General features: G+C 37.8%; 1 protein-coding gene across 3 annotated transcripts in view; it reads left to right on the top strand.

Moving 5' to 3' along the window:
- The window catches only part of Tmem135 (transmembrane protein 135), a 268,940-nt gene that overhangs the window by 92,821 nt on the left and 150,839 nt on the right, over positions 1-25,280 (top strand). For all 3 annotated transcript variants that reach the window (XM_060367497.1, XM_060367496.1, XM_060367495.1), the window contains 2 exons: positions 1,938-2,030; positions 14,174-14,207. In XM_060367497.1, coding sequence (XP_060223480.1) covers positions 1,938-2,030; positions 14,174-14,207 — 127 coding nt within the window. The remainder of the gene's footprint in view (positions 1-1,937; positions 2,031-14,173; positions 14,208-25,280) is intronic.

Raw genomic sequence — 25,280 nt, 5'->3', positions numbered from 1 at the left:
AAGCCTACCCCAGGGACACACTTCCTCCTCCATGGCCACACCTTTTAATCCTTCATATACACTCTACAATTTGGGAACCAAACATTCAAATATATGAGCCTATGGGGTCCATTGTCATTCAAAATCTACAGAAAGAAAGATCTATTTGCATAAATATTATTCAGGTTACTCTCTTTCTACTTTAACCTGTGAAATGATAATTACCTTCAAAAAATTTTGTAAAATCTGTAGCCTTAGGTCTTCGCCTCATGACGTAAATTTCAAATGATTGGCATGATTATGCAGCAAAATTTCTTCAACATGCTCATTTTCTGAGGCGTATCATAGTTTTGAGAGTGTTGGTTTGAATTTCTGCCCAGGCTCAGAATTCAGGAATGACCAGGCATCTAAAGCAGCTGACCTATGAGGTTGAGGGCCAGAGCAGACACATGGTTGCACGCCTTAAAGAAGCTCCTGGTGTGGGCTCCTGCTGGACAGTGTCCTGGTAGTTTTGTATTAATTATATTATTAATATATATTAATATATGTTATATATTAATCATATACTTTCCAAATGTCTCATAGATTTTTTTTTCCCTTTGGCCCACTAGTATTTATAAACTTCACATAGTAAAGGAAGGAAACAGTAAGGTTTCTTGCTACAGAGCAGACTGCAGCTTGAAATTGACTTGGACGTGTGTGTAAGGAGCTTGAGCCTGTGAGCTTGGCAGTGTAAAGACTTGTTAGAACTTCAGGCACTGCCTGCCCTGGAAGCTGCTATGGTGGCACACTGTTCTGTGAACTGTCTGGTTAAATAGTGGAAGTGTAATGTGTTCACAGAGAGAGAACATTGGTGTTCTCTCTGGACCTGTCTTCCTAAGCCCCCTTCCCTCTAGAACTTATATTTAATAACTTGGTAGATCCTTTGCCTTGGCAGGAAGGTTTTTAATGTCTCATGAATGCTTACATTAAGTGTTTATGGCAGTTTTTAAAACCCAAACTTTAATTATAAAGATAATTTTTCAGATTCTTGATCCCTGTCTTGCCCCCAGCTTACTTTTTTCCCTCTCATACCATATGTCTTTTAGCCGCTGGTCAGTTTTGTTCAGATCATATCTTACAGTACTTAGAGGCTGGTTCTCCTATTCTTAGGAACATAACTGTTTTGAAAACAAAACAAAACAAAACAAAAAACAAAAAACAAACACACCTAAGGCAGGGCATGGTGGCACCTGGCTTTAATCTCAACATTCTGGTGGTTGAGGAGTCCCAGCCTGGGCTACATAAGTGAGTTCCAGGTCAACCAGAGCTACAAATTGAGGCTCTCCCCTCTCAAAAACACATATTACATGTCTCCAGATTTGTTTGGAGACATAAGCAGTAAAGCCATTTTTAATATTTTGAGAACTGTTCAGATACCTTCTTTCAAGTAACATTATGAATAAGAGATTTTACCCACATAAAACTGAAAAATAGAACACATATTAGTAAGTGCTATAAGGAAACATGTAGGGTTGTAAAGCATAGAACGAATCCTTTTAAAATACCTCCTGTGAGTCTGGTGGGTGGCACGTACAACAAGCAGGAGAGGAGGCAGGGGACTGCTTGGAGACAGGTTAGCCTAGGCTTCATGGTAAGCTAAGTACGGCGTGGTATACACAGCAAAACTCTGTCTCAAAACACCAAACCAAATCCAAGCCAAAACAGCCTTCCAGAAATACTGTATCGAAAAGAAGACTGGTGATGCTTGTATAAACAGCTAACATTTTCTGAAAACTTACTGTGTGTCCTGCATTGTGCTGGCAGAGAGAGGCAGCAAGCCTGGCCCGGGACATGGTGAGTTTGGAGTGCTGTGGAACATTTGGATAGAGGGTGGGTAGAGAAGAGAGACTTCTGTTTGTAAGGGCTGAAATGACCAACTAGGAATTTCATGCAAGTATTCCAAATTTGAATTTCAGGAAGATACTTGGAAAATTCTACTCATGGACTCCTGGCTTTGGTGCTGCTCTACCAGCCTCATATGTGGCCATTCTAATTGAAAGAAAAAGCAGGTAAATTTTATGTGTCTACATATTTAATAGAATTAGTTACCTGGGAAAATTTTATTTTTGCTTATTATTCTTATTACTTGCTATTGGCCAGAGATGAAAAATCACTTCCTGTATATTTTTTTCCATTATGAAGTTACTTGATTGAAAATTATTTCTATGTGAACACTGTTTATTCCTGAAAAATAAATATAAGCGTATTTCAAATATGCAATACAAAAATAAAGAAATATAAATAAAAGAATAGAGAACAGAAACGCCAGCTTCTTTTATTAAAGTAAAAAGAAGGTTTTGTGATCTGACCTAGTTAAAGCATGAATATCCAAATTCCAGGGGAAGCCTTTTTCCTTAGTCATACCCTCGTCATACATAAGAAAGTTAATACATTTTCTGTCGCTGTCTAGGTGTGGTCTCTGCTGCAGGCTGACTGACTAACCTGTCATACCAGTTGTCTTCTATAAGGAAACCTGTGAACAATTTGTTTTTATTGTTTTTCACATAAAATTTTCCATGTGAACTCATTCCTACTGTCCGTAGAACCTTATATAAGTTGTTGAGTCAGAGGATGGTTGGTGTTAAAGCTTTTTCATAAGGGAGTATTTGTCATTGCATGGGTTGCTAAATTCAAAGACCTGGTAGATGTTGTAATGTCTGAAAATTCAAGACATGTTTTATTCAGCTTCAAAGGACAGCATAGCACAGAGCTCAGGTAGGGTCTCCAGAGCCGGCCTCTGGCTTACTAGTCTGGCTCAGCTGCTAACTCTGTTACCTCCTTGGCTTATTATTTTTTAATTTTATTTTATTTTATTAATTACACTTTATTTACTTTGTATCCCCCCCTTCCTCCTCCCCTCATGGTCCTACCCTCCCTCCCCTTTCTTCACGCATGCCCCTCCCCAAGTCCACTGATAGGGGAGGTCCTTCTCTCCTTCCTTCTGATCTTAGTCTATCAGATCACATCAGGAATGGCTGCATTGTCATCTTCTGTGGCCTGGTAAGGCTGCTCCCCACTCAAGGGGAGGTGATCAAAGAGCAGGCCAATCAGATTATGTCAGAGGCAGTCCCTCTTCCCATTACTATGTAACCTACTTGGACACTACACTGCCATGGACTACATCTGTGCAGGGATTCTAGGTTATCTCCATGTCTGGTACTTGGTTGGAGTATGAGTCTCTGGGAAGACCCCTGTGTTCAACTTTTCTGGTTCTGTTGTTCTCCTTGTGGAGTTCCTGTCCTCTCCAGATCTTACTATTTCCCACTTCTTACATAAGATTCCCTGCACTTTACCCAACAGTTGGCCATGTCTCAGCATCTGCTTTGATAGTCTGTAGGGCAGAGCCTTTCAGAGGCCCTCTGTGGTAGGTTCCTAGGTTGTTTCCTGTATTCTTTATCTGAAAAATGGAAGTGGTGATAGTCTGTCATGCTTTTTCAGATAATTTAGTTAATATATGAAGAAAAAAAAACCTATAACAGCACAGTTTTGTGTGTGTGGTAAGCATTACTGTTTGATGTTGTTGCCTATAAGTAGTGAAAGAATTACTCTGCTGATGGCACCTTGAATCAGTTTTAAAATGTGAACATTGATTTTGAAAGCATGTTCACAAGATTACTTATACATGAAACTTTAAACCTGTTTTTTGCTTTTGTTTTGTTCTTTCCTTTTTGGTTGGAGATTATGTAGTAGAGCATGGACCATTCATCAATGGCTACACAACTGAAGAAAATGATGCTCCTTTCTCCATAAACGTCCTTTAATCAGTGTGCCATGATTAACTTTTAGCACTAAAGTAGAGTTATGTGCCTGTTTCAGCAGGAACTGGTGACATGAATTCCTACGTCCACTTTTAGCACCTAAGTAGGGTTGCATTGTTATGTGCCCATTTTAACAGGAACTGATGACATGAATTTCTACGTAAACTCCAGATCGAGCAGTTAGTATTTAAAATTTCACTTGCATGTGCGTGCACATACGTTGTTGTATGTGATTATCATGTGGAAGCCTGTTGTAGACATTAGGGCTATTATCTGAAACTTTATCAAGAGATTTCCCCACATAATCACAAATGCTCCCACACAAAAGAAAACTAACAGTCATTTCATTCCTTGCTTTTGTTTGTAAGCGTTATTGTTTGATGTGTTTATTCTAAATTTAAGGTTGTGTTGCTCTTAGTATTTAAGGCTTTGGATATCTTCATCATTGCTATAAATATTCTATAGATTATGATTATAGTAGATTCATTAATGTCTTTTTGTGGAAATTTCTCCATCATAATCTGCATTACTTCTTTGGTAAGGAATTATTTTTCAGTGAGTCTAAAATAATAAAAGGACCTATTGCTGTTAATACTATTTTATTGCATTCGTACCTGAGGGTATTGTTTGTAGTGTTTCCTTTGTTTGTAACCTAATAAGGTTTTCTATGTAGCTTAATTTATGCTAAGTTTTTTTTAATAAAATAATTTTATGAATACTTGAAAAATGTATTTTCTATTATTGGGGTTGAGAGATATTTCTAGGTTCTGTGCTGGTAATTATGTTTTTCAGGTTATATCTTCATCTTGAGATAGGGTCTCTGGTATTAAAATATATGAGAACTTGGCATAGTGGCACATGCTTTTACCCCCTAACTGAAGAGGCAGAGGCAGAAGAGCATTCTGAGTTTGAGGCCAGCCTGGTTGCTATAGTGAATTTTAGGTCAGCCAGGGCAACATTGTAAGTTCATGGTTTAAGAAAAAAAGTTTATTCTTTATAGTTTGAGTCCTTTGTTGTTTTATACATCAGGATCAGAATTCTTTTTGTTTTGCTTAGTATGCCTTAACATTTTTGAGGACAGGTTATGTGTCTCTCATTCCATTTTGTTTAGTGAACCAATTTGAAAATCTTAATATTTTAATCAACATGCATATTTCCTGGCAGCACTGATGTCATATATTGATATCACCACTGTGTTGGCTTTTTAATTCTGCACATTGTTGTCAGTAGAATACTGCGTGGCTCATCTGCTTTGTATCTCTTAATGAACAGTGCACGGACTAAGCAGTGTAGGGGTGCTCCCGCCCTCACCCTGCCTTCTTTGCACCCCAGCTAATGAGAGAGTCCAGTGTGACAGTAGGAAGTGGGCATTGCTGTCAGCTCCCTGTAGAACTCAGTGTGCTTATTTGTACTTCCATCATGTGTTTGTGTAAATTCTGAGCAGCTTGTCCTCATGAGTTGACTTGTTTAACTCCTATTGCTGTCTGTACGCAACATGGTTTCATCACCACAAAGACTGCCTGCCCTGTAGGAACAGGTAATCTGTTTTGCGTTTGTATATGCCATGTTGAGGGCTTGAGTGGTTACCATAATGCAATACTGGAAGTGTATCATTTTAACACAGGCTGTTTCTTTACTTTTTAGAGTAAGCATCATGCTGTTGTACCACCCAAGATGTTACCTCTATTACTGGTTCTTTCCTTTTCAATGCTTAATTTTCTATTATAGAAATATACCGGTGTGCATTTATGATTAATTTGTTCTATTGTTACTCTATCAATTTCAAATTATTTTGATTTTTAAAAATTTCTCTCATCAACTTTTGTCATTTGCAAGATGTAATTTGCATACCATGTTTCAGAACAATTGTAGTGTTACTAGTATAAAAATTTGGTTCACCCTTTTAAAAGTATAGTGGTTAAGGTATATTTGTAAAGTTGTTCAATCTTTATCATAGTCAATTGCAGGAATTTATTTTCACCTCCAGTGAAGGCCCTTTAGTGACTCATAACAAGTCCCCACTTAACCCAACCCTAGTCAGTCTCTAATCAATGTAATGTCATTTCCCCCTTTGGTTGTTTTACGTCGGTGGAGTCACACAGTAGCTGATTGTTGGTGAGTGATACTGCTTGTTTAGCTGATGGCTTGAAATTCAGGATAGATGTGCATTGCTTCTTCATTGCTCATTGCCCTCAGAAGACCTGTGCTCCGGAGCTTCAGACCCTCTAGGCTTCCCGTTGCGAATGATGCTGCCTTACTTAGTCTTGTGTGCATTGCTGTATGGACTAAATGCTTTCATTTCCCTGGGGAACGAGCCTCGCTGTAGACTTGCTGGCTTACCTGGTAACAATGTCTAACCTTTTGAGGAACTGTGAGGTGTTTGCAAAAGTGGCTGCTTGGTTTTGATTTCCTCTAGCAGTATAGGTAGGGTGTCTCAGTGTGGCTTGATTTCCCAGATGACTAGTGATACCAGATATCTCTTAATGTGTATCTTCTATAAAGAAATGTCATTTTACCATTGGATTACTTACTTTTTAGCTGTTGAGTTGTGACTTGTTTTTAGATATTCTGGATGTAAGTCTTTTGTATCTGGAATTTACAAATATTTTACCATTTTCTGTGTATTTGTCTCACCACTTTCTTGGTTATGTCATTGAGAACACAAAAATATTTTAAGGCCTGTCTATCTTCTTTTGTCTTGTCTTTTGCTTCCTTCCCTCCCTCCCTGCATCCCTCCCTTCTTTCCTTCTTTCCTTCCTTCTTTTCTTTCTTCCTCCATGTATATCTGCATGAGGGTGTTGGATCTTCTGGAACTGGAGTTACCGACAGGTGTGTGCTGCCATGTGGTTGCTGGGAATTGGGTCCTCTGAAAAAGCAGCTAGTGCTTTTAACTATTAGCCCATCTCTCCAGCCCTGCTCCCCACCCCTCTCTCTTCCTCTTTCTCGCTCTTTTTAAGTGTTCCTGTACACTCCAGGCTGACTTTGAACTCAGGGTTTATGCTACGCTGGTCTGTGATTCCTGAGTGTTGAAAGTACAGATATGCCCCATGCCTGTCTCTTTTTAATTAAACTTTTGTTGACTGTGTTATTGGTGTCATGTTTGAGAAACAATATCGCCTAAAGGTTTACTCTTGTTTTCTTTAAAAGCTTTATAGTTTTAGGTCTTACATTTTAGCCTTTATCTATTTTTGAATTAATTTTTGTATATGATAGCAAATATGCAAATATAATATTTGTATATACAAATATAATATTTGTAATTTTTTTGTATACTTATACTACTTCTTGTAAATGCCATTGACCTTTTGTTCTAATCTTGACTCATAACCTTGGTGGACTCATGGCCTTGTTCTTAGAGTTGCTGCTACATTCTTTGAAAATTTCTACAGGAGATAGTGTTACCTGCCAGTGGGAAAACTTTCTCGTCCAGTCTCCCAGCCCTGATTCTGATGATAGCAAATGGCACTCAGTCTTTTACTATGAACTGTGACACTGTAAGGTGTAGTGTTTTTATCTGTGCATCATCAGCTCAATAAAGTTTACATTTAATCCAGTATGTTGATAACTTTATCATGAACAGATATATTTTTGCCATATGTCTTTTCTACATTGATTAATATGATCCTGTGTTTTTTCTTTGGCTCATTTATAGTCATTTTTACCTGTGAATGAGGCTGGGTTGATAATGTTATCCATAGCTGAATTTCTCAACCTTGGAAATGTTGACAGGTTTTCTCACAGCCCTTTATGGAGGAGGCTGTCCTGTACAGACCGTACATGCTATTGGCTCTTCTTCCTATAAAACTGGAACAGCTAAACATGTCTCTTGATATTGCCAAAAAGACACTGGAGACAGTGAGTCTTTTGCTGAAAACCGATGATCTTCTGGTCAAACTCATTGGTCTAAGTTTATCATTTGCTAAGGAAAGTATAAGATCTCCAGCTATGATTGGAAAGTGTCTATTTCTGTCTTTAGGTCGGTTTCTACAATGGCTCTATCCATATAACCTGGTGGTATGCTTTTCTCAGTATTGTATTGTCAGTGTCAAGTGTCTTCCTAGAGCTCAGTGGGTTTGCTTGGTCTGAGGCATATTTTCATAGGTGAACAGTCTGTACAGCATTTCCAGTCATGCTAGCATAGCCATTGCTGCCCTCCAACACTGGTTGTATGTATGATGTATGTTTTTAATTTAATATAAAGCATCTGTGTCTTTGTATTTAAGCTCCTTTTATTTTTCTGATAGCATGTAGTTGAGATTATAAATAGTGTTTATGCTGCTAGCTTAGATTATTTGGTACATTAACATTTGGCTTATTTATTGGTGGGGTAGGTTAGATCTGTTCTTTTATTATTTAAAAAATTTTCTTTGCTTTCATTTTATTATCTTTGTTTATTTTATAATTTTAGTATTTTTAAAGTTCTTTTTCATTTTTTATTTTTTTTATAATTTTTTCATTTCATTATTGTTTTTAAAAAATTTTCTTTTGGTGGGATTGGGAGTGAGTGAGGGAGGGGGCTACAGCTGGGATACAATGTGAATAAACTGAAATTAATATAAGTATAAAAATTAAAAATTTATTTCTTTCCATTATTAAACTATTTAAAGATTTATTTATTTTTGCTTGTTCTGTCTTTAACTTTCAGCTTCTCAGTGTTAATATTTCATCACCTATCTTGGTCCAGCTTAGAAGCTGATTATAGGGTATTTAAGTTATAATTGTTCATCTTCTACAGTATTAATGGGAGTTGAACTACAGTGATACCAAAGTCAAAACATAAGAACAAAACCTACATAACGTATGAGGACATGAAGAGTGGCTGTCCGGAAGTTAAATGGTGGAGGACTTGGTATCCGTAGCATATTTTTTTTTGTTGTTGTTTGTTTTTTTGTTTTTTAAGCTCACTTTTGACTGGTGCTTTTTAAAAATCTTTCCTCTAAGAGAGCGCCTCACATTAGTGTTTCAGTCCTAGTCAGTAGCTGTTCACACAAGATTCCTGATGTTATAGACTATGGTCTACTCTAAATAGTAGTTGAAGTGGGTTTTGTTTATTTGTTTTTTTTTTTTTTTTTTTTGCTGTGTGATAGATTTGCAGTTCAGCATGCGGATCTTCTGTCTGCATTTTCTGTATACACAGTAGCTACCCACAAATGTGTTTTTATAATGTCCCCCTTCTTTCTTCTACCTGCCCCTTACTGTTCATACTCTTCTATCCATGCCTCAGTCCTCCTGTCCTCCCAGAGTGCTTTGCCAGTTACTTCCTTGTATCTAGGAAGAGAAGGATACAGAGTAGAGTCCTAATCACACTACTCTGGGCTTCTGAGAAAGCTTTGAAGTTGTTTCCAGGGCTGCTTTATAAAGGTGTACCACAATGCACAGGGCTCAGCTTAGCTCAGCTGGAAGCTTGGTAACACCCACTTACCCCTAGGAGGGCTGTGAAGAAGGAGCCTTTCTCTCTGACTCGAAGAAGTGCCTCCTGGTCTAGAAAGAAGTTGTTCTAATGGATTTTTTTTGTTTGTTTTTTTGTTTTTCAGAATTGCTGTGGAATTTGCTTTGATACTTAGTTTTACTTTGGATAAGTTAAAAACCGCAGTGTGCTTAAAGACAGATTAAAACGAAAACTGCATTTTCATTTTAAACACACTTTTGGTTGAGCACAATACAGTTAAGAAACATTCAAATAGGTAGGATAAAGATGAAAAGAAGGATGTAATATGCAGCTCAAAGGGTCCTGTGAGTTTGGTCTGTAAGTTCTGGACATGCTTCTATTTCCACAACGAAGTTTGCACCAGTCTCTGATGTGTGTGACCTGTTCAGTAAATGGACGTTCCCATTCGTACAGGGGAAGGACTTACACTCTTAATAAAATAGACGTACATTAGTTGGGAACTGCCTTTGTTTCTGTGTTATCTCTTTTTCTCTCTGTATTATTAAATGTACATATAAAGCATATAAATGCTTTAATATATATAATTATATAATATATATAATATTATAATATATAATATATAATGCACATATAATATGCTTTATATGTGCATTTAATAATATATTATGTATTTAGAATTGAAAGTTCCTATTAAGCTCCCCAGTTACCTCAGGAAATTCAGTATCCAGTATTACCCAAAACCTTGGGAATGGCTAAAGAATATATGTGGTAAAGATTCAGAACAAAGCATTGCTCTTCCTTCATTGAAAAATGACAACAGTGCTATTGGAAGATGCCACTGTCTAGGATCTGGGCAGGATGTGCTATAACACCACTGAAGTGTTGCAAAAATTGAACTGTGGTTTTTTTTCTGTAGGTGTTTTGATGCTGTGATCACACCATACGTTGATGTGGTACTGGGTTATTGCACTTGCTAAAATTTTGTGTGGCAGTTTAAGAGATTTCTAAGAGAGAGAGAAACAGAGGGAGAGGGAGGATATTTCCAAAAAAAAAAAAAAAAAAAAAAAGACTTCAGGAGGGTGAGTGGGAGGTGGAGGACGATTGGCTTGGATTTCCCTGGCCTCTGGGCAGCTGTTTGAGATGGAGGAGTTATGGCTGTTGTTCCTTAATAGTGCTTATGATGACCTTGTTCCTAAGGATGAACTAAACCTTTTTCATGTGATAGAGTTGATGCTCTTGAATTGACTTGAAGGTCTTTTAGGCAGCTAGCAGCGCCGATTCATCCTGACAAAAATTATGATCGCAGGCTGAGGAGACCCACATTTAGGACTTTGTCGGAGTGTTGTAAGGCAGAAGGAATATGAGTTGAAATAAACCACAGAGGATGAGCTGAGCTGGTCAGTGCATGCATTTCTGCCCAGGTTGCAAGTTGACCTCAAGGAGGCATGGAATACTATGATGTGTAGCAGTATAGAAGATTTGACGTAGACTATGAGCCCAAGAGAGCCAGATACTGTGCAGAGTGTAATAGGCTACATCTTGCAGACACAGGCAGAGTCAAGCACTTTGGTCCTCAAGATCAGTAGTTACAGTGCACTGATGGATGGAAAGATCTATGACATCACAGACTGGGCAGGATTCCAGTGTTCGGGAATCTCTTGGATACCCATAGAGTTCCATATCACATCTCACTTGTCTCCTAGGCCCTAGGTGCTAGTGGTTGGCAGAGACACCCCTGAGGTCCCTTCCTGTTGACCTGCAGGGTTTCTTGAGCTGGATCTTTCAAGTACCCTCAGCCAGCCAGATGTCCAGTGGGAACTTCTTTGCAGATACTCATCGTAGCTACTGCAACTCCCAAGCCTGACAGCACAGCACTCCAGTGAGAAGCCAAACATGATGGAACAAGTGAGGTGGTTCTTCTAGTGTTGACACCCTTTCTGTCCCTCAAATCAATATCAGGAGTCAAAGGGTTGTGTACAGCCCAGAGGGGAGTTTCACTTCTTTATTTTTAAATATTTTAAAAAGGGAAAATTTAATTCTACCTTCAGTGCTCATAGGAAGCTCCTGAACTACTCTTCCTAGTCCTTGGCACCCAGGAGCTGGTCTTGTCTTCTGGCAAATATCAAAGAATAGGAGGTGGCCAGAGCAAAGCAGCCACAGGCCTGAACCTAGCCCTGCCAATACATTCCTGAGGTGTGGGAACTGGGGATTCCCTGGCATTTGTATGCTTTTATCTTATCATTTGCACTCAGAGAAGATGTCATGCACCCGTTAAAACCTATCATAGGGGTCTTCCCTTTTACCATTATAAATGTGGGTCCCTAATTTGGAGGTACAGAATTCAGTGAAAACTAAATTTTTCCTTTGTTTTTCACCTTATGAATAAGTCACCTAGCTAAAGGCTTATAATGGATGGTCCAAATTAGTAATTTTTAAAGAGTCCTTGGGTAAGGGAGAAGGCTACAGGATTTCCCAGATGCCCTTTTGTGAGTCAAGGCTTTATATTTTAAGTTTGCTCATATTTGTATGTGCATATTTATTTAAAGCCAGGAGATTATCTTTCTGTGAATTATAATTGGCAACTTGAAAAAAGCAACCTTTTAAATCTTATCATGACTTAAAACATTAAAAAGACTGTGTGTGAGTGCATGTTTGCATACATGTTCATGCGTTAAGGTTAGAGAACAACATTCAAGGGTCAGTTTTCTCCTTCTGTGAGGGTCATGGGGCTTGAACTCAGGTTGTCAGGATAGCTGCTAAGTATCTTTATCGTAAGAACCATCTCTCTGTCCGTCAGTCATCCATGTATACATATGTGCGAGGATCTGTGTGTAGGTCTCTTGTTTCGCTCAGGAACAAATGGAGCAGCTGAGGAGGGAAAATTCCCGAGCTTATAGTGTATGAGAGCATTGCTCCCCTTACCTTTTGAACTAGAGTATGTTGATATCACATTTTACATATTGATGATGGAATTATAATTGCATCATCTCTCCTTTTTCCCTCCACTAACTCTTCACATGTTCTCTCCACCCCAAATTTATGGCTTCTTTTCCCTTAGTTAGTTACACACACACACACACACACACACACACACACACACACACGTAAAATATAACCTGCTTAATTTGTTTAGCATTGCGTATCTGTATGTAATTTTAATGTTGTCAGTTTGGTATTGGCTAACAATTAGGGGCCCATTTCTGGAGTACACTTATCCTCCCTCCGTCAGCAGTTCTTCGTTGCCTGTAGTTATTTGTCTAGGGGTGAGGCTCTGTGAGAGTTCCCCCTTCCCCTTTACCGTGTCTGTTGGTGTTGGCCTTGTTCGGGTCTTACTCACCCTGCCATATTTTTGGGCATAGTATGGGTGGAACATGTCTGTCATTTATGGTAGCTCTCCTGTTCCCCTCTGGCTTTTACAGTCTTTTTGCTCCTTCTTCCACGATATTCTCTGAGCTTTAGGGCAAGAATTGTGTTGTAAATGTAGCCATTGGGGCTTGGTCCCACATAGTCAATTTTTCTCTGCATTTTGACCAGTTTTCTGTGATGGTCTCCATCTATTGCAAAGAGGAGCTACTTTGATGAGGGGTGAGAGGCACACTAATCTGTGGGCATGAGAGAATTCAGAATACAGTTAGGAACTGTGCTGGCTAGTAAAGTTGTGGTCATAGGTGCTCTCCTAAGATCCATGACCTCTCTAGCCCTGGCTAGTTGGCTAGGTTTTTAGTACCAGGCAAGATTTGTCTGCTGGCCTTAAATCCAATTAGATAGTTGGTGATTATCAAGAAGATATGAATGGAAAATTTATTTTCTTTAGATAATTTTGTGTTTAAAAAATGTTAGCAGATACGTAATTCTGTTTCTTCATTTTAGTGATAAAATACAAGGGAATAAAAGTTAACTAGAACTGTTTTTCTAAATTTATTTCAGCAGTGTTGGGTCATACTGTCTCTGTGTAGCTTTGGAAGTATTAAAAGTCTTAGCTCTTTTAGTTAATGAAAGATCAAGAATGCATATGGTCATGACATCACGACAATTGCATAATATTGATATGTAGACCTGGTATGATATTTATGTGAAGGTACTAGCAACTTTTTTTATATGAAGTACTTTCTGTCTGGGTCCTGAAAATGTTTGCCACTCAGATCTGAGTGAGTTTTTGAAATTTCTGTTTATTATTTTCATTCTGCCCCTGATCTTTCTTAAGCACGAGCCCCTTTGTTAGAGAACAGAATCTATTTCTTTTATTGCTCAAACATGCCAAAAGTTAATAAGTTATTTAAAGCTATCATTATCTTTGTGATTCTACTTGAGGTCTCATTAAATGTGTTTGATAAAAATATTTCTTTCTCTGTAGTTGTATTTAGTTTCTCAGAAACAGAAAGTTCCTTTTTACCTAACTACTTACTTAATAGTGTGATTAATAGGATTTATAATCAGTTCTGAATGGATTGTATTTCCCTACGAACAAACTGAGCAGTTGCTGTGTACAAAATAAAAAGATAAAATGATGTTTTGATAAAAATTGCATTTAGTCAGAATTGTTCTGGCGTTGACTTTTGGCAAGGTAAATTTTCTTGAATTTCTTCTTATTGAATTAAGGTTCCTCTAGCACAAACAGGGTATTAGAAGTGGCAACACGTATTAGAAGTACTAGTTGCTCTGCAGGGTTGCTTGAATCTAGGCACTTGAGACCAGCCTGGACAAAATGTGGGACTCCATCTCAAAAAAGGGGGTCTTCTAATAACAGAGCAATATTAGTTTAAAATATTTAATGATAAACAAGTAGAACTTTTTCATGACTTATTCTATTACTAGAATGACCTAGAGAATCAGTGTAGGTTCAGCTCAGCACATTAAAAGGATAACTCAGCACAGTCTGCTTATATTTTAATATATTAGTGTTAGTGTGGTTTTAGACTCCTGATGGGTTTTGATAGATTTTTGATTCTGATAAAGTGATTATAAAGTCAGATCAAAGCTTACTCTTTTTTAAAATTATTTACAGGAGAGGGCTGCTCACAATTTACATGGCCAACTTGGTAAGTAAAGTTTTCTTTTTCTTATTTTAAATTTTAAAACATTTCCACATCTCTCCTCTTCCCCCCTCCCCCAGTGGAAGAAGGAACAAATGAACTTGGAGACTGTGTCCTGTGTGTTTCAAAGGCTAGCACTGAGTGGCTGGGAGAACTTGCTGTCGTCTGGGTCGTTTCTGTCTTAGTGCCTTTCACTTATTTGAGAAGGGAAGCAGCTCAGTGCCAAATGCCCTTTGGGATACTTTTCTAACTATAGACCTTTGATGGGTTACGTGTTTGTACCTGCATGTCTAGCTCTCTCACCTGTTTAATGTTGTACTCTGTGCTGTTGGTTTTATGGGGGAAATGAGTTGAGGCTGAGTTGTCATGATAAACCCTTAATATTAAAAAATTAAAACTAATCTTAAAATGCGAGTATGATAACATAATTACTAAAATTCCCAAGTCTACAAGAATGAGATCATGTGGTGTGGTATTATAAATAGCACACATATAATGCAGATGCTGCCACCATGTTCACTAGCTTGCCTTTTAATAGCATTTTTAATAATTGATAGACCCCACTCGATAGAGTCACAGAGAATGGATAATTTTTCCTGGAGATAAACTCTTGAGTTCTATAACAAGGCTGTGCATTTCAAGATGTGTTTTGTGTGTTAATTTCCATTCTTGCTAATACCTGGCAAAAGCAACCTCAGGAATGGTCTTCTTTTGGCTCTTGGTTTGAGGGGACAGAGTCCATTATGCAGGGGAGGGCATGGTGGCAGAAATGCTGGGCACTGCTCTGTCATGTCTTATCCGCTGTCAGGAAGCAAGAGAGGAGAGTGCTGGTACTCAGCTTGCATTTTCCTTTCCTTTCTTGTCTGTTCTTTTTGGATTCAGTCTATGACCCCAGCATAGGAAGTGGATCTGCCCTGCTCGGTTAAATTTCTCTGGAGACATCTTCATGTACAGACTCAGAGATACATCCCCTAAATGACTCCAGATCCATCCAAGTTAACAGCAAAAAGTATGCATTGCATGTAGCAGTTCATTTCAGCGATGAAGCTGTTCAGTGTGCTGTTACTCTGTTTTAGTTGACTGCACTGACTTACTCTTTCTTATGGAATCTACGGTCTAGCAAAGGAGTCCACTGAAATAATAATGAAAGACTGAAACGTAAACCATGTGTACCATAGGAGCCATGAAAGTGACACCCAACTGTAGTGTGTGAGACAGGCCTCTAATCCTTTTTGTGTCATTCTACCCACATCTGCTCCTGTACAGAAAGACCTGCAAGTTCTTGTGATGTCAGAGATGTCATGCGTCAGTTAAATCCCAGGCTCTGCAGCTGGCTAACTTCTTTAAAAACATCTACTGTAGGAACTTCGGTGTTCTGATCTCTTTTAATTGAAATGAAAAAGAAGTTTCAGGACACCAAGAGAGCAGAGAGCTATTACATGATTAATTTTTATATTTATTCTCTTGAACAAAGAATTATTCTAGCCTGTAAGCTCTGTCCAATCAGGGGCTTTTCCTGCTTTATGTCTCATTATATTATGACCATGTAGGTAGAGTCTGATGAGTAGAATTTGATCAGTATATGGTGAATTAGCAAAAATCTTGTTGGGTATAAATTTTTAAACTGGCAGTGACCTAAGGTAATAATCTCACAACCCCCTCAAGACCCCACACCCCTTTTTTTCCTTCTGGGCAGATACCTTTTGGAATCTGTTGTCAATCTGGCTTTACATTTCTAAAAAAATTTTGGTAATCTCTGTTTATCCTTAGTTTTAATATTTTCTTTTGAAGAATTATCCTGGCAAGGATGTAGGTGTTTGTTTTTAAAATCAGGACTTAGTTTGCTTTTTCAGTGATACACTGCTTTTCCTTGGGCTTCTTATTTAAGCCATTTTTTCTTCATTTTTTAAAAAAAAATATTTATTCTTTGGTGTTTTTCTACTTTTTCATCTCTGCTGAATCCTGATTGTATTTCATATATTTGTCTCAAACTTAACCTATTTACCTGTGTGTACATATTGGGGACCGTTATCTTTAATGTTCTGCTTAAACCATTTAGCATTCCTTTGAATGATATATATATATTTTTTAATTTTAAAAAGATGATACACATCAAACATAAAATCTGAAAAACATGCTCTAGTAAAATAATTATCTAACATATCAGTGTATTTCTTACTTCTTCTCCTACCTCCAGTAGGTGCTTGCTGTGTAGTCCAAGCTGGCCTGAAGGTTACTGTGTATTTCAAGCTGGCCCTGAATTTTACTCTTCTGCTTTACGCATCCAGATGCTGTGGTTCTTGACAGGAACTACACCCAGCTATATTACTTTTCCGTTATTCATTGTTTATACATTTTTCAGTTCCTCATGTGTTGATTTTTATAATGTATTTTTTTTACTAGAATAAATAACATAATTTACTCTTTTCTTTTGAGTTATTAATCAAATATATTTTAAAAATTATATGTAGTTGGAATAGTTAAAATTGTAGCTGAATATTCAGGTTTACTCTCTTTCAAAATATAGACAGTATTAGTTTTAAAAGACAGCAATTCTGTTAGACCAGCACCATTTGTTGAAGATGCTATCTTTTTTCCATTGTATGGTTTTGGCGTCTTTGTCAAAGATCAGGTGTCCATAAGTGTGTGGGTTTGTTTCTGGGTCCTCTGTTCGGTTCCATTGATCCACCATTCTGTTTCTATGCCAGTACCATGCAGTTTTTAAAACTGTTGCTCTATAGTACAACTTAAGATCAGGGATGGAGATACCTCCGGAAGATCTTTTATTGTAGAGGATTGTTTTAGCAATTGTGGGCTTCTTGTTATTCCATATGAAGTTGAGAATTTTTCTTTCCAGGTCTGTAAAGAATTGTGTTGGTAATTTGATGGGCATTGCATTGAATCTGTAGATTGCTTTTGGTAAGATGGCCATTTTTACTATGTTAATCTTGCCAAGCCATGAGCATGGGAGATCTTTGTAGAAAAATGCAAATAGATCCATACTTATCACCCTGCACAAAACTGAAGTCCAAGTGGATCAAAGACCTCAACATAAAACCGGACACATTAAATCGGCTTGAAAAAAAAGTGGGAAATACCCTAGAACTCATTGGTACAGGGGAAAACTTCCTGAACAGAACACCAACAGCACAGGCTCTAAGAGCAACAGTCAATAAATGGGACCTCATGAAACTGAAAAGCTTCTGCAAAGCAAAGGACACCGTCATCAAAACAAAGCGACCACCTACAGATTGGGAAAGAATCTTCACCAACCCTTTATCTGACAGAGGACTCATATCCAGTATATATAAAGAACTAAAGAAGCTGAAAAACAGCAAACCAAGTAATCCACTTAAAAAATGGGGAACAGAGCTAAACAGAGAATTCTCTGTAGAGGAATACCGAATGGCAGAGAAGCACTTAAAGAAATGCTCAACCTCACTAGCCATTAGGGAAATGCAAATCAAAACAACCCTGAGATTTCACCTTACACCCATGAGAATGGCCAAGATCAAAAACTCAAGTGACAACACATGCTGGAGAGGTTGTGGAGAAAGGGGAACCCTTCTCCACTGCTGGTGGGAATGTAAACTTGTACAACCACTCTGGAAATCAATCTGGTGCTTTCTCAGACAACTAGGAATAGCGCTTCCTCAAGATCCAGCCATACCACTCCTGGGCATATATCCAAAAGAGGCTCAAGTACACAAAAAGGACATTTGCTCAACCATGTTTGTAGCAGCTTTATTTGTAATAGCCAGAAGCTGGAAACAACCCAGATGCCCCTCAACTGAAGAATGGATGCAGAAATTGTGGTACAACTACACAATGGAATATTACTCAGCAATGAAAAATAAGGAAATCATGAAATTCGCAGGTAAATGGTGGGATCTGGAAAGGATCATCCTGAGTGAGTTGTCCCAGAAGCAAAAAGACACACATGGTATATACTCACTCATATAGACATACAACATAGGACAAACCCACTAAAACCTGTGCATCTAAAGAAACTAAGCAAGAGAGAGGACCCTAACTAAAATGTCCAATCCCCATCCGGAAAGGCAAAGAGAATGGACATCAGAAGAAGAAGAAAACAGGAAACAACCTAGGAACCTACCACAGAGGGCCTCTGAAAGCCTCTGCCTTTCAGACTATCAAAGCAGATGCTGAGCCTGATGGGCAACTGTTGGGCAGAGTGAATGGAATTTTAGGTAAGAACTGGGAAATAGTAAGAGCTGGAGAGGACAGGGTCTCCACAAGGAGAGCAACAGAACAGGAAAATTTGAACACAGGGAACTTCCCAGAGACTCATACTCCAGCCAAGGACTATTCATGGAGATAACCCAGAACCCTTGCACAGATGTAGCCCAGGGCAGTTCAGAGTCTAATTGGGTTACATAGTAATGTGAAGAGGGACTGCCTCTGACATAATCTGATTGGCCTGCTCTTTGATCACCTCCCTCTGGGGGGGGAGCAGCCTTACCAGGCCATAGTAGAGGACAATGCAGCCACTTTTGATGTGAACTGACAGACTAAGATCAGAAAGGAGAGGAAAACCTCCCCTATTAGTGGACTTGGGGAATGGCATGCAAGCAGAGGGAGGAGGGAGGGTGGGACTGGGAGGGGAGGAGGGAGGGGCTTATGGGGGGATGCAGAATGAATAAAGTGTAATTGATGAAAAATTTAAAAAAAAAGACAGCAATTCTAAAACATACCTGGTTATCCAATTTCCATCAGAAATAAACTTCATAACATTTTGATGTTGATAGTTTACAATAATTGTGATTGTATTCACTTAATTTTCTTGACAAGAAAGAACTTGTATCTATACTAGGTCTAGATCAATACCTGGTTCTCTCCTTAACACTTTAAATGTCTGATGTGGGGAAAAACTTCTGTCTGTCTTCGGCTTTGTGCCTCCCACATATTTCTTTCCCATTGCCTGCACCTCTTTTGGATTTGACATTCCTCTATGTTAGTATGGCTTCCGAGCCTTCTGTCTTGTTTTATGACATGGTAAGTTGGAACAGTGAATAGTAGAATGTTTATGGAAAGCACGCTTTTATGGGCCACTAGTAATCAGCTGTCTGTAACTAGAAGCAACTGGAAAATAAATAAATGAATGCATTTTCATAAACTCAATGTAAATATATCCTGAACAGAACTAGCAGTAACCTAGGTCCCAAAATGTCTGTGCTGTTCACAAAAAGTGAAGTGTGACAGATAAGACTGTCTCATATAAGAATAAGAATGTAATGTGCTAGTGATTTGCAGATTTTATGAAAAAAATGTGACTTTGAACAAATTACATAAGTTGTGTTTCTTAAGACTTGGTAGGATCTTGTGAAAATGGGAAGTCTGTGCCCTTCTTTTTTTATTACCCCTTCTACCTCTCTTTTCTGCTTCTCCATCCTGCTCCATCTGGTGAAGCATGACAAACACACCTCCTCTGTGGGACCTTGGTATCAGTTCTTTGGAGTCTCCAGTATCTCTATGTCCTGCTGTTTCACTTCCTTGAGACTGTGCTCAAATGTCACAGTTGTAAAGTCTTGCATATCTGTCTATTCCACATGGAATAACAGTCCCCCGCATGTACACAGCCTAGCCCATGCATTTGATTTTTTTCCTATGAACTTTATCAACATTTGATTTTGTTTTGCTGTCCTCTTTAATGTCTTCCCATTTGGGCCTGGGAGCTCCATGTGAGACTTGGACATTGCTGTACTGAGGCGCTGGAGAAGCGCCTGGTGAGTACTTTGTGTTATAAGTTGCCGAATGGATTTGTTAGATGAAATGTTCATCAAAAAGAATACTTTACAGGAGGGATTTATTTTAAACCTTGCTATATTTGATCTATGTTAGTATAATATTTTAGTTAAAAGATTATAAATACTGTCCCCTCCAGGTCTTTCTAGCTCCCCTTTCTGCCATAAGATTCCCTGCGTTCTGCCCAAAGTTTGGCTATGAGTCTCAGCATCTGCTTCAATTCCCTGATGGATAGTCTTTCAGAGGCCCCTGTGGAAGGCTCCTGTCCTGTTGCTTGTCTTTTCCGACTTCTGATATCTAACTTGTTTGCCCCTCTAAATGAGGTTTTAAGCCTCTTCCCTAGAGTCCTCCTTGTTGTTTAGCTTCTCTAGGAGTATAGATTTTAGTATGTTTATTCTATATTATATGGTTAATATCTGCTCCACAAGGAGACCAACAGAGCCAAAAATTCTCGGCTCAGGGGGGTCCTGCAGAGACTGGTGAATCAACCAAGGACTGTGCATAGAGAGGACCTAGACTCCCTGACCAGATGTAGCTCAGAAGCAGCTCAGTCTCCATATGAGTTCCCTAGTAAGGGGAGCAGGGGCTATCTCTGACGTGGACTTAGTGGCTGGCTCTTTGATCACCCCTCCCTGGCAAGGTGGCCTAACTAGGCTGCAGAGAAAGAGGATCCAGCGAGTCCTGAGACAGAGATGAGACCTAATAGGTTAGGGTCAGATAGTAGGAGAGGAGACTCTTTCCTATCAGTGGACTAGTGGACGTAGGAGGGGAAGGGAGAGGAATGGTTGGACCAGGAGGAGATGAGGGAGGGGGCTGCAGCTGGGATACAAAGTGAGTAAACTGTAATAAATAATAATAATAAAAAATTAAAAAAGATTATGAATACTGAAAGCTGGTGATAGTGGGGCTCAGTTTAAACTGAACATGAAGATTTGCAGTGTGAACTTTTCAAGATTTCTGCCTTTAAAACACCTATGCCATACAAACATGTTATTGTTGGCCTCGAGACTGAACTTTTAAAACTTCTTGAGTATTACCAAATTTTGGCTAAAGATTGGGGCAAAGAGGAAGGATAAAAAAATATTGAGAATTTGCCATTTGTTAGATGCTCTAAATTGATATTACCAAACTAAATTAGTTATTTTAGCTAGTCCACAAAAACCACAGAAATATAATGCACTAGTGTGATGACTTGACCATGTCATGAGAATGCTTGTCCAATGCAATTGGGTCTTAATGTTGATAGTTGTGTTTAAACTGCTGTTGCAGGCCATAGGTAAAGAAATGTGAACTCTGTGCCTGGGGATGTCTCTGCTGGTGTTTTCTTTGTAGCACAGAGTTGTCTCTGCTGACAATTGCATTCTAAAAATGCTCTCCCTGAGCTCCCTTGTAGCTAATCTTAGTACTGATGATGTTTGTCTCAATAACTTTCAGTGCTAAAATACAAGTTTGTGTAGCTTTAATAATAGCAATAAAAACAGACTTCCAGCAATAGAACTAATATTTATTTAATTCTCATTTATTTAATGTAGTTTACAGTGGAAATGTATTCTATAAAAATACATTTTTTAGATTTCCAAACTGAATGAATTATTTGTCAAAGGTCAGATTAATAAAAGGCACATTATTAATTATAAAAAAATAATAAAATATTTTCTCTGGCTTTTTCTCCGAAGAATAGCAGTGAAATGATGGAAACTGTTTCTGATGCCAAAAGCACTTATCTTCATGAGTGCCAGCTGCTAACATTCTGCTTTACCACACTGTAATAGAACACACAAGCTATGCTTAATTGGTTTTGCCAATGACTAAGGTTTCTACTTTTTTAAATATCATATTCATCAGGTGTTTAAGAAATGTCAAGTCTTATTGTTACATTCTTGGTTTAATTATGAGAAAAAAAATACTTCAGGCATGAAGTTACGAAGAAAAGTTTCCAAAAGGACTCATAGAAAAGGATATTTAATATCTGACATTTTTTTCTTATAATTAATCTAAAATTAGAGTAAGACTTGACTTCTCTTACACCTGGTTAGCATATGATAATTTAGAGTGATTTCTAAAGGGAAACTTTGCTTTATAATTTCATTTATGCCACCAATGATTTAATGTTGTATGCATTTTAAAATTATAAACATAAATATATATAGACTCATTTACTTTTCAATGTTAAACATGCACCGTCTTTGCCTAAATCATCTATATTTAGTATATATTTTAATTTATATATTATTATACAGTATTCTGCACTGCATGTATACCTATATGTCAGAAGAGAGCATCAGCTTTCATTATAGATGGTTATGAGCCATCATGTGGTAGCTGGGAATTGAACTCAGGACCTTTGGAAAAACAGCCAGTGCTCTTAATCTCTGAGCCATCTCTCCAGCCCTATATTTAGTATTTTAAACATAGGTTTACAAATGTTGACTCAAGTTTTGTTATAAGGACACTTCAATTTAATTAACAAGTTTTTATTATTAGGTATGCTGGACACATGAGGATAAAAAAGATACACGGGAGATTGTGAAGTAGTTGAAGAAATTTGATAAATGGGCCCCAAAGAAATGAGAACATTAAATTAAAAAAAGAATGACAAACATCTCAAATTGTTTCCCCAAGCCTTCCCTATTGTGTCATATGCATCAAACATCCATCCAGTGGTTTACATCAGAAACTCATCATTTTAAAAGTTTGCTTGCCTTTATCCATCCATCAGGAAGTTATACTCTGTTTAGATCTGTTTTGGGCTTTATCGTCTTTCTTCCAGCACAGCTATGAAGACCATACTGCAAGAACTCCCTGAGTATCCAATAGTGTGACACCTTGACACACTCACTTGTCTCCTGGTCACCCAATAGCATGACACTCTGGTAGTCCCGGAATTCTGTTATCTACACAGCACCTGTATGTTTAGAAAGGAGTCAGAACATGTTAACTGTACTTGAAATTCAGAATGCCTCTACCTGCTGCCAAACCCAAAACCCTTTCTGTGGCTCCCAGTGTCCTTTATCAGACCACTACTTTTTCTAATCTTTCTTCTCATTTGTTCAACCCCCCCCCCCCCATTCTGTTAATATTCAAGGTCTATTAATTTCATACGCTGTTTATTTATCTTTTGATTTTGAAATCTATTACTCCAAATTTTTTTGTTTCAGTCTTGTATCAGCTGCTATTAAAATCAAATAAATTTCCCTTCACTTCTCTAACTCATACTGTTTTCATTGTATTCTCAAATAATATTTTAAAAATTTATTTTGTGTGTTTCCACATATGTGCCTGTGTTGACATGTGCTAACGTGCATTTGCTTCTCCAGTTGTATACATGTATAGTAAGAGGATAACTTTTGAAAATCAGGTCTCACATTCTACCTTGTAGGGAGCTGGGGATTGGACCCAAATTATTTAGCTTAGTAATAATTTAATAAATTATGTCTATATTTTGGGAGCAAGTACTCATGAAAATTTCTCTGGCTATGAATGATGGTAGGTATTTTTAGATTATGTTTTCTAGTAAGAGTTTTGGAATGTGAACAAACATTGCTTTATATTCTAGGAAGATTATAACTTTGGGAGATATTTTTGTTTTCTTCTTGTTGTCCTATGTGGCTGCTTGGATAATTTCATCATTCTAGAGACTTTTTGGGTGGAGTTTGAAATCTGAAGCTATTAGAAAACCTATTCTGATTGACTTGGCAGTTTACTTACATGGTCAGCTGTACCTGTACCACCACCACCACCAACAACAACAAAAATGGAATTTTCCTTGGTCATATATTGTCATGACACCTAGTTTTTGTATATTTTTGCTTTCTGCTTGCATTGCAAAATTAGTAAAAATGCACATGAAATGAAAAAAGGTCAAATGTAAAGAAACTCATTAATATGAAATAAATGAGTAGAAAAGAAGCTAACATAAAGAAGAATTATGTATTGGCTATAGGTAAAAACAACATAAATAATATATGAGGTCAGAAAGGAAAGACGGAAAACCCCAAAGCCAAACAAACGAGATCCTCTTCCCCTCAAAACACGCCCACAAAATCTAGTGGGAAAACAGTTTCTATTGACAGATTAAAGAGCATGTTAGGTGGGAATATTTGCCCTTCTAAATCTCACATTGAGAGTTAATTGCCCCTGTAGCACCATTAAGATATGGGGTATCCTAAGAGAGTTTAGGTCACTGGGGCCCTTCCTTCAGCAGTAGGTTAAGGCCTTACTGAATGATTGGGCACATGGGAGTGGATTTGTTCTTTTTGCCTGTCTGTCTGTGTCTGCCTCTCTCTCTCTCTGTCTCTCTGTACTGCTATATCAGCCTTAGGGCGTCCCATGGAACAGAAACATGGTTTACCTCTATGCATTAAGTAATTTCGTGTCACTGCAGTCTAGAAGGTAAGGATTAAATTATTTGTGTCATGTGATTAAAATCAAAGGAAAAATAACTTATTAAATTAATATTTATTCAGCTAGTAAATTTCTGAAGACATCTTATTTTGTAGCTCTTGATAATTTGCCTTAGTGCTCGTTATTTCTATTTATCTATTTTGTTATAGCTATAATTTAATACAATATTTAATATTTTAAGTATTTAATACTTCATAAACAGTAAAAAATGACATCTTTGTGTAGTGTTTGTTGTGCCTTCATAAAGCAATTGGAGAGTTCTCATACTGGCATCTTAACAGCACAGCGGAAAGCTCTAGGACAAAAAGAAGCAAACACTAAAGAGGAGTAGACAGCGGGAATAATCAAACTCAGGGCAATAATCAATAACTTATAAACAATGAGAACAATACAAAAAATCAACAAAAGTAAAAGTTGGCTGTTTGAGAAAATCAATAAGATAGACAAACTGTTAGCCAAGTTAACTAAAAGGCAGAGAGATAATATCTAAGTTAACAAAATCAGAAATGAAAAGGGAGATATAACAACAAGACACTGAGGAAATCCAAAGAATCATTGGGTCTTACTTCAAAAGCCTGCCCTCTGCAAAAGTAGAAAACCTAAATGAAATAGACAATTTTCTTGATAGACTACACTTAACCAAAGGTAAATCAAGATCAGGTTAGTAATCTAAATAGTCCTAAACCCCTAAGGAAATAGAAGCAGTCATTAGAAGTCTTCCAACCAAAAAGAGCCCAGGGCCTTTTAGTCCAGAATTTTACCTGACTTTCAAAGAAGAGCCAATACCAACACTTCTTAAACTATTCCACAAAAGAGAAACAGAAGGAACATTGCCAAACTCATTCTCTGAAGCTATAGTCACCCTGATACCTAAACAACACAAAGATTCAACAAAGAAAGAGAATTTCA

The sequence above is a fragment of the Meriones unguiculatus genome, chromosome 14, assembly GCF_030254825.1.
Source record: "Meriones unguiculatus strain TT.TT164.6M chromosome 14, Bangor_MerUng_6.1, whole genome shotgun sequence".
Classification (NCBI taxonomy): Eukaryota; Metazoa; Chordata; class Mammalia; order Rodentia; family Muridae; genus Meriones; species Meriones unguiculatus.
This window is presented reverse-complemented; position numbering and strand designations above follow the sequence as displayed.